Genomic DNA, 14,997 nt, shown 5'->3' on the forward strand with positions numbered 1-14,997 from the left:
TTTATTGTCATATATACACCTTCGCGTATGAAATTATTACATGAAGCTTCGTTCTTTCCTCAATGTTCATATGCGATATGGACACCAGTGTCATCAAAATTCAAATTCAAATTGTCTTTATTTGCTGTGTTGTCTTGAATTACAAGAAATGTTTGCATCATTTCTTGTAATTCAAGATGACGTTACGCCGCACAATAATATTGTACTTTCACATCGAAAGCGTCTCTTTATGATGACCATCGAGCCAAAAGAGTGAATGTAACAAATAATGATGATCATGAATGGTCCGTGAAACGTGTTCCGTTAACAGAACATAGTATACATTTTAGAAGCTTTAAATTGTATCATTGTGACAACAATAGCGAGGAAGTCGAAATTATGAAATGTATTAATTAGAAAAATCTGATAATAAATGAATTACATTATTCATGTTGAAGCATTGTTGGTTCATTCATAATAGCAATGACCTTGTTAACTTTCAACTGCACTCAATGGAACCGGAGACTACGTAGGCGATATTCAGACTGAAGAGTCCTTATGTTTTTGTTCACAAGTACCGATTCTTACACCAGAACCATTAGACTAAATGCTTAGAATGACTTAATTTTCATAATAAATTAAGAAAGTTGAACAATACTAGTTCAACCATAAGTGTAATTAATTTTACTAGTGCCGCTTAAATCCACAACTATTCCAGTCGAAGTTGAAACATAGTTAATTGTTACACCGCATCGGCGAACCGGACGGTACAAATTAACTCCAGCCGCATTGAAGCTAGGATGAGAAATGAGAAATGAATTATTTAAACGCAAAATATTAAATCCAATCATGAACAAAAAGCTGCTGAAAAAGTTTTTCAAGACACGTTTACTTTGAATGGAACGGCGTGATTAATAGTGCCTCCGGCATTATATTCATGAAAAATGCTATTGTATTCGAGTGAATCATTAAAATCTTTTTTGATAGCGTCAGTGGAGAGAGAATAGAGAGACTTTTAAATAAGTCCACGTCGAAAATAGGCCACTAGGCCAATTACACACGATGTCCAAACCGCGTGTTGGCATGGCCAAGCGAAAGTCGGCACTGCTGCTAGATATACTGCACGTAGGCGGGTACGACAGATTAAATGAAGTCTTGAAAACGGTTTAACAAATCAATTACAAGATGTATATCGTAATCTATACTCGGTATAAAAGAAAATAATTTTTATCAACAATGTAAAAGTCGAAAGTCCACATTTATTTAAATTATTCTTACACATTGGAAATGTTTTGAATATTTTTGATTTTAAATTTTTTTCATTCTTGTTCGATCGTAAATAGATAATAAAATGTGGTAAATGGAAGCGCTCATATTGTGTAATAAAACGACGTCGAATCATTACGTTCAAAAACCTTGAACGTGTACTTTTTGAAATAACAAAAAAACATACAAGGATCGCTTCAAGAAGTGGGTGTTGTCATCTAGACAGATGAGGGAGGTGGGAGGGAGCGACAATGGCTCGAGAGATGTGAAGAGATTGCTCTAGACAATCCAGAGATGCTTTACGTAAAAATCTGCAAAGACAATTTTATAAGCGTCCATTCTTTCGGTGACACGTACCGGCGATCGATACTTTAATAACGTTCATCTGGCATCATCTCCACTTTCTACACTAATTTCACAAAGTAGCCATAGCATAGTTCAAACTGCCCCGGATATTATATTCTGAAAGTACCAACGTTGGAATTTAATTTATTGAGGCAGCACTGGCAGCGTTGGAGCGTACAGATATTCGTCAAAAATTAATGGACATAGAGTATTTATAATGCTAAAATTAACGTTCAACAATATGCCGTCAAATTGAATAATTCACTTTATATTTCATAATAAAGATCAAAGACAAACAATTCGTTGCCACATTCAGAGAGCGCCATAAAAGACAAATGAACATTAAAAACATTACGAAGTTCCGCGCCAAGTTTAATTAATGGGGAACAAAATTGATATTTATTGCGTTCAAAGCACTTGAGTGCAGCAATGAATCACTAGAGCACCTTACGGCTCTCCCTACGAATTTGGCTAAAAATTAGGTTAAACGAATGCACAAGCATAACCCAATTTTCGTGTCTAGCTCTGAGAGCAGGATGGGGTGATTAATATCGCTGATGGACCGACCGTTCGTCGTTTGTTTTTGCGCAGTTAATGTAAGCGGCATAACAATTGCATTGCGCAACGCGCATGACAATTTAGTTTTAATTCCACCTTTGATGATGTCATCTATATTAGTATTGAAATTCTCACAGGTACTGTTAGTTGCGATTAGCTGTTAATCTTTTGTTCGAGCTGTCTAACCTTCGTTTTTATTATGACTCTAAATTATTGCTTAATCGATAACTGTAATTTATTCAGTTGGCTCGTAATTAATTTTATAGCCATTTTATTATGGTCTAATTAATTAATTAATTTAACATACATGTGAAATATACGAGTAGGTATCTTATTGTTTATTTTACAAACTATAAACACAACCTTGACCACACAAGCTAAATGAGAAAACCCGTCTAAATGATTGCATCTATTTTTTCATCTACCTACAATACCTTGTCATTCAAATCAAAACAATATCCAGTACCTTTTCCTAAGAAACCTATCCACTCGCGGTCTGTAAACCATTTAAAAGCTACTCCGGGAACGTTTAAGCTTGTTAACGCGGCGACACAAACACCGAGTGTCAGGTCAGCAGTAAAAAATATAATAGTAGTTTCATACGATACCATCTAACCAGCGAAACGTTTGCGCAAACGACCTTGACACACCTCACCGAACAAATATTTCAATGATGTAAGACGAATGCTTACGTAGCGTGAGCTTATGGTGATGTATCGTACTTGCTGACTCGAGAATAATTCCCGTTAATGAATTCTCGTTTATTCAGGTTTTTAATTGGTGGTACCTTTGTGGAAACGTGTTGGTAATTTTGGGCAAATATTTCCTTATTCAACAGAATTTTACCAAAATGTGTTTAATAAGAGCTTTCGTCTTTTTTCTGTTCGAGGAAATTGTTCGTTTTTTTAGTTGTTAAGTATTTTAGTTAAATAACATTCCAAAGCAATAAAATTGTTTTTAAAAATGTCAGGGTATAAAAGCTGTCCACAGAAAAGAGTTGCCATTATTTTAACAAGAAATCGTGTGAATCGTTTTGATTATGTTATGTAATTCCGGGAACACTTGATCGAACGGTATCGTAATTAATTAAAGTGTATTAACAAATATGCTGTTTAAGAGTTAGATTTCATGGATCATTAGTTGCGTATGTTACAAGTTGAAGATTTGGTTATGACGGGGCTAATGTAGTTACTAGTTAGGGATAGGTATTTATAAGTTCCTAAATAATAAATTAGCGGCACCTTCATAAATTTTAGACTAGACGCCTTTCTATTGTGTATATTTGCGTTGAGACCACATCAAGGTTCAAAAAGCATTTAAAACGTGTTTTTAATTTGTGAATTTATATCTTACTACCTTTATTATTTTAAGAACAGAATATTTGAGTGCTCTTTTAATTCTAATATCTTTAAAAATGCTCATCAAATCTGGACAAAAATTTACTTATTTATCATAAACATCATATAGACCACCTCTAACTGGCCATCGCGCAAGCAAAGCCACGTCGTATACCTAGTACTTAATAATAGCTTAGCTCTTTATTTTCCATCTACACTAAACACTGCAAAAACTCCACATGTAAATAACGTAGGCGAGTACACCCCGATATAGTACATGTTCAATGCCTTCTACACATTAATCCCAAGTACTTAAGTTATATAACTTGACCTACACGCTGTAACGAACCACTCGAGTACTTACACGCGAATAATTATTTTTTTCTATTTATTAATTTTTCCCACAGAAAATTGCAGCGATTTCGCGTTTACGTACTACTTTAATAGTTACCGGTCCAACCCGCTCTGTGATTACTACCTTGAATACATTATTTCTGCTTTAACTTGCTTTGATAAGTCTATTTGTTTATTTAGAATCCCTGACACTCGATTATTTCACGATTACGAATATCCAAATCAGGAAACTGCACGATTAGATACCATAACGTTAATGTATTTCTGAGAATAAGGCTTTATTCTCTATATAATATAGAATTTTATACCATCAAGAATTTTATAAAACTCTGCGGCGAATTAATTAATTAACTACATTATTTACAGTGATCACATCGCTGCCCCACCCGAGCAACGTCAGATTAAATAATATAATTAATAAATTGCGTTACAAATCCGCTGCTCTTAAAGTGCTTTACTTGATTAAACTTAATTATAACCTAGAAGTACATTTTACACGCTAAGACATTTTATAAGCTTTTTTAAATAAAAAAATTGTAGTACTAGTCAGAAGTCAGAACTACCACGTAAGGATATTCAGCCATTGTTTTATTGAAATGATTTCACACTTATAAATTTATATCACTAACTAGTCACAGAAAGTCCGTTTCGATATGACCCCATTCTCCGTAACGACTTCTAATGATGCTAAACGAAAGAAAATTATATACAAACACCATTCCCTTGACACCTTCACACCACTTACGAACCGTTCTCAAATTGGGTTGAATTATCAACTTACTAAAACGTAACCCATAGGTCTAGGTACCACCTACATAATCCTGAAAGGCGTAGGCGTAATCAGTCAAAATGTCTGCGTGGGATTAGTGTGGAAGAGGGCAGATATTTCAGAGCATGCATTGACCCAGATGCTGCAGGATTGGAGCGATGCGGGCCAAAGCCGCCCTTTGTTATAAAGGCCTACTTAGCTCATAAAGAGGAGGCCTTGAGACCTAGCGCATAGCGGCTTTGTGAGGCCCATGAGTGGAAAACACTTTTAGCTAAATTCACAATATGCTGTATCGTTTTTCGTATCAGCGCTAATGACTACTCTTGCTGTTATTATGAAGCCATAAAGAAGTTTTTTTTTAATGGTTCCGCTGTCAAACTTTATTTTGCTCCAATTATTCATTTGATTACATCTGACCTAATTTTCATATTGACCTGTGTTGGGTAAAAAAGGCTATCAATAGAAATTTATTTTTATCGCGCTCTGGGTCAAATATGAGATCAATTCTTAGAAGTGCAATTATTCCAATCTCAGTATGACGCAAATCAAAATTGTTTGTTTGATATGAATACAAACTTATCGCTAAGTCTGCTATTATTTTTTCATATTTATGATCAGTACCTACAAACTTAAAATACGTCAATGCTAAAGCCAATCAGTCCAAATTCTGTGCAAGTGTCCCGTTTAGATACCGATATCATATGCACGAAATGGAATGAAACTTATCTTCATAAATATCAAATTTAACATCGGAGCATTTTATTCGCCACTTCTCGCGGAGGATATTGGCGTCTGAATATTGCAATCTATCAGCCGCCATCTTCGATCGCAGCCGGTGTGTTTGCCAGATGAGCGTCTCCAGTTCCGGGTTGATCGGGAATCACGACGTACTTTATTACATTCATATCCCGCCATACGAAATAGATTGACAAAAGTTTTAAACGCTGAGAGTTGAACGCGATGAAATTGGGAAAAGGGAAAGTGTGGGTTGAGGACATTATTGTGTGGAAAAAGTTTAAATGTAAAGTATAATAGACTTTTAGTAGGCAAACGTTTAGTAAAATACGCAACACTTAGTTTCAATGGTAGACTATTGGATTTTATCTCAGCCATTCGCGAATAGTTTATCTTCCCTGCTATTTAAAACTGTATACATGTTTATGAATATAATTATATTTTTAATGCATAATAACAGCAACAACACTTACCTGGATAAAAATCATGTGACTTGGACATCTTGACGCGCGCTCCAGTGTCCTTCTGCAGTTGGGCGATGGTCTCCCCCCCCTTGCCGATGATAGCGCCGGCCACCATGGAAGGCACCAGCACCTTGAAGTGGTACGTCGGCTCCACGGCTGGCAAAGAAACCACACTTAGATCGGGCCCTTCAATCTGGAAGTACTGTGTTGTCAAGCCAAGCACGATGCGATATTGAATTTTGATGCGATGCTATTATGCGGGAGCCCTTCGTGAAATATGTCGCAAAATTTCAACGATCCACCCAATAAATGTTATTATTACGACACAGTTAACACTTTGTATGATAGAAGAAGAATGCAGATACATTATTAGTTCAAACTAGCGTTTGAAGTTTATTCCGCTCCAGATTTATTAATGCAATTAATATTTTTGTTACAAATTTTGAACATGCTCCACGTGTGACCCCTTTTAAAATGAATAATGCCAATAGTAAAGTCGGTGAGCTTGAAGACACAGTAGTTCCGTGAAATGATAGAAAAGTAATGTTTATGATATTTAAAAATCTTTCAGTAGTGAAATAGAAGCGACTCATACAAATTGATTAAGAGATTAAATATTTTATGTAAGTGTAGCGCTGGTTATAAGTCTACACCACACCTACTAGTTGATGTAAGTCATAGTGCTCATGATTAACTACCTCAATTATAAATGTTAAATTGACAGCCTTGTAAATGATTTAAATTTACTCTCGTTCAAGAATTAGGCTAATGAAGATTGAGCTATTATTACACTTGCCTATTAACGCTATGAGACAGAACGATGAATAGATTGAAACGTTTGATCTAATACCATGTACAATAGAAGTCAATATAAAAACAAAAGGCGAATACAAAATGATAAATCACAATATAAAATCTACTAGAGTACTTGACGTGAAACCACATAAAGCTAAGACAGTACAGACCAGACTACCACGAATCGACGATCTAGATGTCTATGCATTTATACATATACCATGCATACTGTAAGTAGCTAATTCTACACACCAGCGGCTAGACGATATAAAGGATGATTTATGAAGTGAATCGAGAACAAAGCTGACAGAAGTACCTAACATATGAACAATACACGACGCCGAACAATCAACAGCCTTCGGAAATAACCAAGTTAAAAGCCTTCGTTGGAATGATTCCTATGATTATAAAAATATTAAATTAAAGTGATCTTTATAAATATGTGATTAAGATAGGTAATAACTTGGTAATAACTAGAACGCAATGGTTGATAATAATAATCGAATCTAAAGAGTAGGTATATCTCAGATTGTTACAAAACAAACAGGAATAATATCGATAAAACGAAACACGGAAAAGTTTAAGCCAATATTTCCCGACACTCCTCCCGTTCCCGATAGGAAAAACAGAAGAAAGTGATTGGATTTGCAATTTGAATACAAACAAGTTCGTTCAAATATATGAGTGTTTACGCAATGCAGACGCGGCTGATAGCCCCGCGTGTTCATTTACGTGCCATGTTTTTCGAACGATATTCAATATTATTGAGTGAAACGGATCTTGGAAGGCTTCTAGTTCCATTTAGGAAAAATCCAGTAATCGGTACGGCAGAGACAGCTCAGAAGCTTAAGGTTTTAAAGATAAAAAGGAATAGCACTTTGCACTTAACGGTGCAAGAAACTCTTTACAGCATCGAAATTAGTTTCTGAAGATGAGCAGTTAACATCGTGAACGGTTCAATTAAAAGTTTTACTTCTTGAAATAAAGATAGTGTTAAACTTATTATAATTATATCTCATCTGCTGATTTTATTATGAACCCTGTAATTATACCGTCGCCATTATAGTTAGTAGGTAGTATAGCACTTAATTCTCCATTGTGTCGAAGGTGCTAACTAAAATAATCTTAAACCGCCTTTCACTCGCCTTTGAAGCGACTTTGAGAGAAAATCAAGCTGGATTCAGAAAGGGCAGGTCATGTGTGGACCATATCAGTACGCTACGAATAATAGCTGAGCAATGTACAGAATGGCAATCTGATGTCTTTTATATGTTTGTTGACTTCGAAAAAGCCTTCGATACAATAAGATGGTCCGCACTTTGGCAATCCCTTGAGAATAGAGGTTTGCCTACCAAAATCATAAATATCATTCGGTCTTTCTACACCAACAGCTCTTGCAGAGTTCTTCATAATGGCCAGCTTTCCAATCCCATCAAGCTTAATTCTGGAGTGAGACAAGGATGTCTTTTGTCGCCAATTATGTTCATTGTTCTTCTTGACGATGTACTGTGCGAAGCTACAGCGCACCGAACGGGCATTCCATGGGGTAACGGCAGTCAACTCCTAGATCTTGACTACGCAGATGATATTTGCTTGGTATCAAATAGAATAGAACACCTTAATATAAATGCATGCGCACTTCAATCTGCTGCAGCAAAAGTCGGATTGAGAATCAACACCCAAAAAACTGTTGTCATGAAAACTGCATTGACAAATGAACAGCTGCAAATATCATTAAATGGAAAATCAATCCGAGAAGTACCTACATTTTGCTATCTAGGAAGTATTCTGAGCCCTAACGGTGGTGCAGAGGTTGATATTGAAAATAGAATACAGAAAGCAAAAGCTGCTTTTGCACAGTTATCTCCGATTTGGAAATCAAGTCGCTTATCCCGTCAGCTTAAATTGCGAATCTTCGAGAGCAATGTAAAGTCGATACTGCTATATGGTTGTGAGACTTGGAAAGTAACACAAGCTATCTCCAACAGACTCCAGGTATGCCTGAACAAATGCTTAAGAAGTATATTACGAATTTTTTGGCCTGATACAATTTCCAATGAAGAACTCTGGAAAATAACCAATCAGCAACCTATAGACCAACAAATCTGCTCCAGGAAGTGGGGGTGGATAGGACACTGCCTTAGGAGGCCGGAACAAAATATAGCAAAAACAGCTTTAGACTGGACGCCCCCGAATGGTCGTAGAAGAAAAGGTCGTCCCCCTGCATCGTGGAGGAGATCCGTGGTTGCTGAACTAAATAAAACCGGCCTGTCGTGGCAAGAAGTCAAAGCAAAAGCCCAAAATCGACGTGACTGGAAAAAGTTTACTGAGGCCCTATGCTCCTCGAGGAGTTAAAGGAACAATCATCATAGCACTTAATTAACAAGCAGTAGTCAATTTATTCAATTGTTTTGATGAACTAAACAATACCCTCCATTATTGCTCAAATCAGGACGCTAAATCAATAATGCATTGTTAAAAAGTCGTCTATGCGCCACATACGTCAATAACCGGCTACGTCTTTTCTCTCGCGTAATTAGAACGGTCCGCAATAGAAACAGAGCTATTGACCCAATAAGTAATTTAATGTAACAATGATCGCCCACGTTCCTCCGTCAAGTAGCGACTGGCGGCCCACTGCGGTGACCTCAATACAGCCGGAGCACCTGCTATCACGCAATACATGATAATTGAGGAGGAGTTTATCACCCTTTTATCGACTAAACAGAAGTTTTTACGAGTGGCGAAAAAGGCGGCTCCGTTCCACCCGGCCTTTTTTATTTGATACAATTTATGCTAGATAACGGCACGAATAGAGGTATTACCTAATGATAAGCTGTGATAATAACATAAAAATAGATAACCGATGATGTAACATACTTCAGCCTATAGTCGATGAGGGATCGGGCATGGGGCATTTCTTCATCAGTCTGTGCTATTTTATTTGACACTTTTATCAATTTTTTATTCACATAGACAACTTATCGTTGTATATTTATAAGCCACATTTTTAAACAACCGTTAGGTGAGATGTTTATCATTTGTATATCAGATTGATAAGGAATACCACTACAAAAACGAAGCAGCTGATTTCATTTAAAGCATGTTATCTGTATTCATTATGTTTCCAATTAACAAAGAACAACTCATCATATAATATAGGACAATGAGAAATGAACAGCAAAACCGCACGGGTCCCCACGACCTCGTTGTTAAGGGACTTCACCCATATGCGGCTGAGGTTACCTCTCGAGATAAATGCTCCGCTTCATGAACGAGACTCCTACGTATAGGCATTGAAACTAAATTGTAGAAACGCTTTGTGATTATGAACTTTTGAAGTGAAATGTAACGTTTGAAGGAAAAGAAAAAAGTCTCTTAGGTTACAAGCATCGTGACAATAATTATTTTAATGCAAAGAAATGCATTAAAGTTTAAACGTTTATGCAAAATACTTAAAACTGACCCAAACTTAACAGCAAGAATGATCCTATCAAGCCTAGCATTTTAATGTTAGAAAGTGATATTATAAATCAAGTCAGACGAATGCAAATTGTTAATAAGGTCCACCAATCCACTTGAGAAATTGAAAGTGGTCAATTATTGCACTGACTGCAATATACAATCTAATAACTACTAATAATGCACTTTCGATTCAATCAATGAATCCAATACGTATATATAGCGTATATACCCATCATGATAGTGAATAATACTACCCTTTCAAATCGCCTACAATTAATATGAGCAAATGTCTTCCCGAAACTCCCACTAATTTCCAACCCTTTCACGTTACGCTAGAACTGAATGGGAACCCAAAATACAGCATTGTCATCTTTGCCAATTTGGCAAGGCTAATGGAAGCGTTTAATTGATCACATCATTTAAATCTTAATAGCATATTACAAGACACAAACATTTTTTAAACACAAATATTTTTTCACTCAATATGACTTCTAGAGTTTGATAACATAGTTTTTCCATTTACAACCGGTCTGGCACGTATTCCAACCCCAGGATTTAGGCCAACAAATCTCTAACATCAGATTGACAAGAAGCCCAGTTCCGAACACCACCGGAGATGCGCCGCTACCTCAATAGATCGTGTCGTAACACTGCACTAGTCTCGTTGTGCAACTAATACTAATCACACGTGTTCGCATACAACCAATCAATACAGCTGCATAATGTATTCAAGTGCGACGGGATTTACAATGCCCGATAAACGTTGATCGTTTACAGAATGTTTCCGAGCTAGTATCATTTCCTTTGTGTTTACTATGTATTTGTATGTTCAACGATTATTGGTGGTTTTTATTAATGCTTTCATTGTTTCGATTTGTTGCCTTGATTGAAGAAATGTTTTTAATCTGTGGTAATTTTGCATCATGCAGTTTACATCTTTAGAAATTTCTAAAGAGTAGTCTAATTCGGAATGTTGACATCTTCTACGCGAGATTCAGAAATAAGTAGCATATACCTAATAATCACATGCAGTACTCAATAGTTGTTGTAACTATAGATAAGTTCCTCCCTAAATACTTATCATTCATTCTCTGTTCAGACACCACCGGGGACGGCTGTCTCGAAACAAACACAATGAACTCTAAGGCTCTATTATGTTTATATTCTATATCCCACATATAGGTTGCTCTGTTAAATAATATTTTGGCAAATCTCCCGATGTTCGTAACTATTACGTGTGAGACGTCGAAATTTTTGTAATCTAAACGAATAAATATATTTTAAAACATAATAAATTTGCAATTTATCTTCTCCTAATTCCCGTGTTAAAGTTATGTTGATTGTCGTCCATAAATAATCAGATTAACTATTTGATATTTCACAGAATATATTATATCTTGTAGTATTTAAAATTGGTTGGTTACCTCAAATATACAATCAAAAACGCAAAAATCTTCACCATTAAAACTTTATTGCAAAAAAACTTTATTGAAATATAATTATTCTTTATCTTTCTTTAAAAATAGTCACATTAATTAAAAAGATAGTTTATTTACTTCATAAAGATGTAACGATGATCACAAAATGAAACTCAGAATTACGCTTACATAAAAGGAAAAACTAAGTCAAACATTTATTACCCTCAAATCGGAAGAAGAAAAAATTCAGTTAACTCGAAGACACGAGAAGTGGTGTAAACTTAAGTGTGCTACTTCCCAAGTTTTCCAACTGCAATTCTCTGCTATAAAACTTTATCAACAGCATATAGATATCACAAAATAAAACGTAGAAATTGGACAAAAGAAGGGCAAGAACTAATTTTAATTACTCATAAAGTTTCAGAGCCACGTCAAATTGCAGGGCCATAGAAAAGGTTTAAAACTATCCAATTAGCGAAGCAGTTAAATTTATCGCGGAGAAAAACTCCTCCAGCTCCGAGATCAGATTAATTAATTGCGAGCTGAACTAATTGTTCTGATAACGATAAGATAAATTATTATGTGAGACTGTTTGTTCTGCGGTTATTAATGTAACCTTGAAGATTAGCTGTTACCAAGCCACTTTGCAACATAAGTAACTATTGACAAACGATGAAGTTTAAGATTTTCGTAGGAAATTATGTTTCGCGAATTCGAATCGTTAATGTTGTATAATATGTGTAATTACATAATTTCTAAAGAGTCGTCTAATAAATAATCTTAAAATAAAATAATTATTGTAATATGAAGGTTTTGTTTATCTCATCTGAATTTTCCTATCTTATCTGAATTAATTATTTGCATTAAAATGAACGAGGAAAAGTAACACAGATAGTATACAGACCTACTTATTATAAAAACAGAGCTGAACAATGTATTTATTAACGTGAAAGCAAAAGCGCGTCCCTTTATACAACTCAATGGGGCAACATGAACGCTTTTTGCGTTTCAACAAAAACCATCAGATGATAAATGTCGCGAATCCATTCACAACAAACAATACACAAGAGAGCAAACACAGCAGTAATGAGACTAAAACAACGTGCAGAATGTTAGCGCAGCGACAAAGACGGGAACCCTTTGTGGTCTGAATACGGCTTCAAAACGAGCCCTCGAGCCGCCAACATTCTTTTTTCTGCCTTTATTATAACCGCTTTTGAAACTCACACTCAACTGATTCGGGAGCTTCTCGATACCGCTCTTATTTGTGAATCGATCTTTTATATTTGTTTAGTGGTCAACAACAAAGATGTTTCTTTTTGGTCTGGTACTAGGCGAACTTTGTGAAAAAAGTTATTGGCAAAATAAATTTCTTTGATCCCCGATCGGTTGTTCAGTGAAATTTTTATATAATGGCGCAAAGGTTTAGATTCGGGAATGTCAGAACGATATTTCACGCGTATTGATCCTCCGCTTTTCTTTCCGACCCGCCACACAATGTAACGTGAAAATGATGGAGACGAAAGGACAATAGAATACAGGACAATATCAATTTAGCATTGCTAACTAAAACTTCCACAATCCTACATCTCAAGCAATTTATCAACGTCAAACAGTCCCCGTTCCAAGCGGGACACACTTGAAGAGATCCGGCAATCCACAAACATGGCGTGCTCCAGTAAAAGAGTATTTCTTTAATACTTTATAAGCCACTAATGCTCCACATGTGCCATTGAGAATCTGGTGCACATTGCGACCGCCGCACTGCGCTCTCCCAAATCCCACAGCACTCCTATGCAACTTTGCAATTAAAAACTATTCATTCCGTATATTCGTTTCAGCGTTGAAATAGGTCGCATATTGGATGCCTACACTTTTATGGCCGTGAATTTTAAAAGTGCAAAAAATAAATGGCGTATTATTACGCTCTTAGCTTGGTTTATAATCCTTAAATTATAAATATGAACATTTTAACGTATGTATGAACCATTTTAACGTCAAAGTTTTTATCAGTTTGTTAGATAATGTATCTCCAAAAGTTGAACACACTTTGTAATCTAGCAAGATCCAATTCCTCATTTTCCTAACTTAAAACATTCTCTAAAATCTTCCTCAAGATATATCCCCGCTGAGTTCGCATTTCCATTTTATTCTAAACGGTTTTCTGTCAATATTCATCAGACAATCCATCACTCTAACAAAGGGCACTAAAATATATCGCGCGATCGATCAACACCCGCTAAGTTGCTTCGACAAAACGATTCTATCTAAGAACAAAAGTTTGTCAACAACTGGAAATAAAATCTGCGGTCGCTAAGGAGAAATCCCCTGATAAATAGGGATAAAATATCTCCACAATAAATCACTGAATGGGACACGTGGTCCCTTTCTTTATCTTTCTGCGAAAATAAATTTGCTCTTTTTAGAGAATCTCATAAACTCTATAATTTTCTACTTTCCTTTAAGACCTAGAATATCTCAGCAAATTTTGGTGGCCTTATTAAACTGAGTGTTTGTTAGAACAGGATTGAAATATGATTAATTTACTGTATTTGTCTCAAGTTTTTAACACGTTTTAAAATATAAATAAAACGCGTGTAAAATGAAAACACAAGTGGAGCATAAAATATTTATGATTGACGTCGAGACTCGAGCCTTGTAATAGCATCGATCCATAAAATAAGCTATTCAATTCATATAAAAAATGCCATCTCCAGGATCCCTTTCATTCAAATATACAGGGTTACAGGTTAAGTCGACCTATTCCTGTTAAGAGCGTGTAGTAGGGGTCAAAACAAACTGATTTGATCTTATAATACCATATCCAAAAGTTAGCCGTTGAAGAGTTATTGCAATTTTAATTTTTTTCTTGAAAATGACACTTTATCTTCGCATTTAGCGTTTAATTTTTTATTTTACTTATTTGGTCTGGGTTTTTTTGAGTTTTTATGTAAAGGTTGAGTTAAACAATAATTCTCAGCAATAAAAATCCATATCGCTGCAAACAATTCAAAGAAATGGCTTTTAAACTAAAAATAATAACATTAAAGTAATTAAGTTAACTCGTTTTAAACAAAGATATTGAAAAAAATCTCTATGAAAATGTGTCTGCAGATGTTTTTAAAAACATGTGCATGTTCTTAGCTATGTAAAAAGGTATGATAACCTCAGGTAGCATTCGTAGATTCCAAGAAATCGGGGATAATAATGTATAATATCTTACTTCTATATTTCGATTTGACCAGGAAATTCCCTTGCTTTAGAGTCAAGCAAAGTGTTTGTTTGCTTCATTCAGAGTCAAAGCAATACTGGTCTATGAACATTGCTAATTTCAAAAGCAATAACGTCACAAACAGTACGGACCCATTCGTTGTACAAATTGCATTTGTCCAATAATAATTGGCAACCAGTTCATTTTGCGATATATCTGTCGAAATGTCAACGGGATCAAAACGCACGAATCGTCAGAAAATAATGTATTATTTATAGAACCTATCGTATTTCGCTAGATT

The 14,997-nt window shown here is 35.5% G+C and overlaps 1 protein-coding gene across 3 annotated transcripts in view; it reads right to left on the reverse strand.

Moving 5' to 3' along the window:
• ps (RNA-binding protein Nova-1-like protein passilla) overlaps positions 1–14,997 on the reverse strand; it is a 59,778-nt gene that overhangs the window by 20,388 nt on the left and 24,393 nt on the right. For all 3 annotated transcript variants that reach the window (XM_090112419.1, XM_090112418.1, XM_090112420.1), the window contains one exon: positions 5,817–5,963. In XM_090112419.1, the coding sequence (XP_089968545.1) occupies positions 5,817–5,963 (147 nt within the window). The remainder of the gene's footprint in view (positions 1–5,816; positions 5,964–14,997) is intronic.

Source organism: Colias eurytheme, chromosome 18 (assembly GCF_061535395.1).
Source record: "Colias eurytheme isolate Ceu_HAF_F1 chromosome 18, ilColEury1 Martin Lab GWU primary, whole genome shotgun sequence".
NCBI classification, from domain to species: domain Eukaryota; kingdom Metazoa; phylum Arthropoda; class Insecta; order Lepidoptera; family Pieridae; genus Colias; species Colias eurytheme.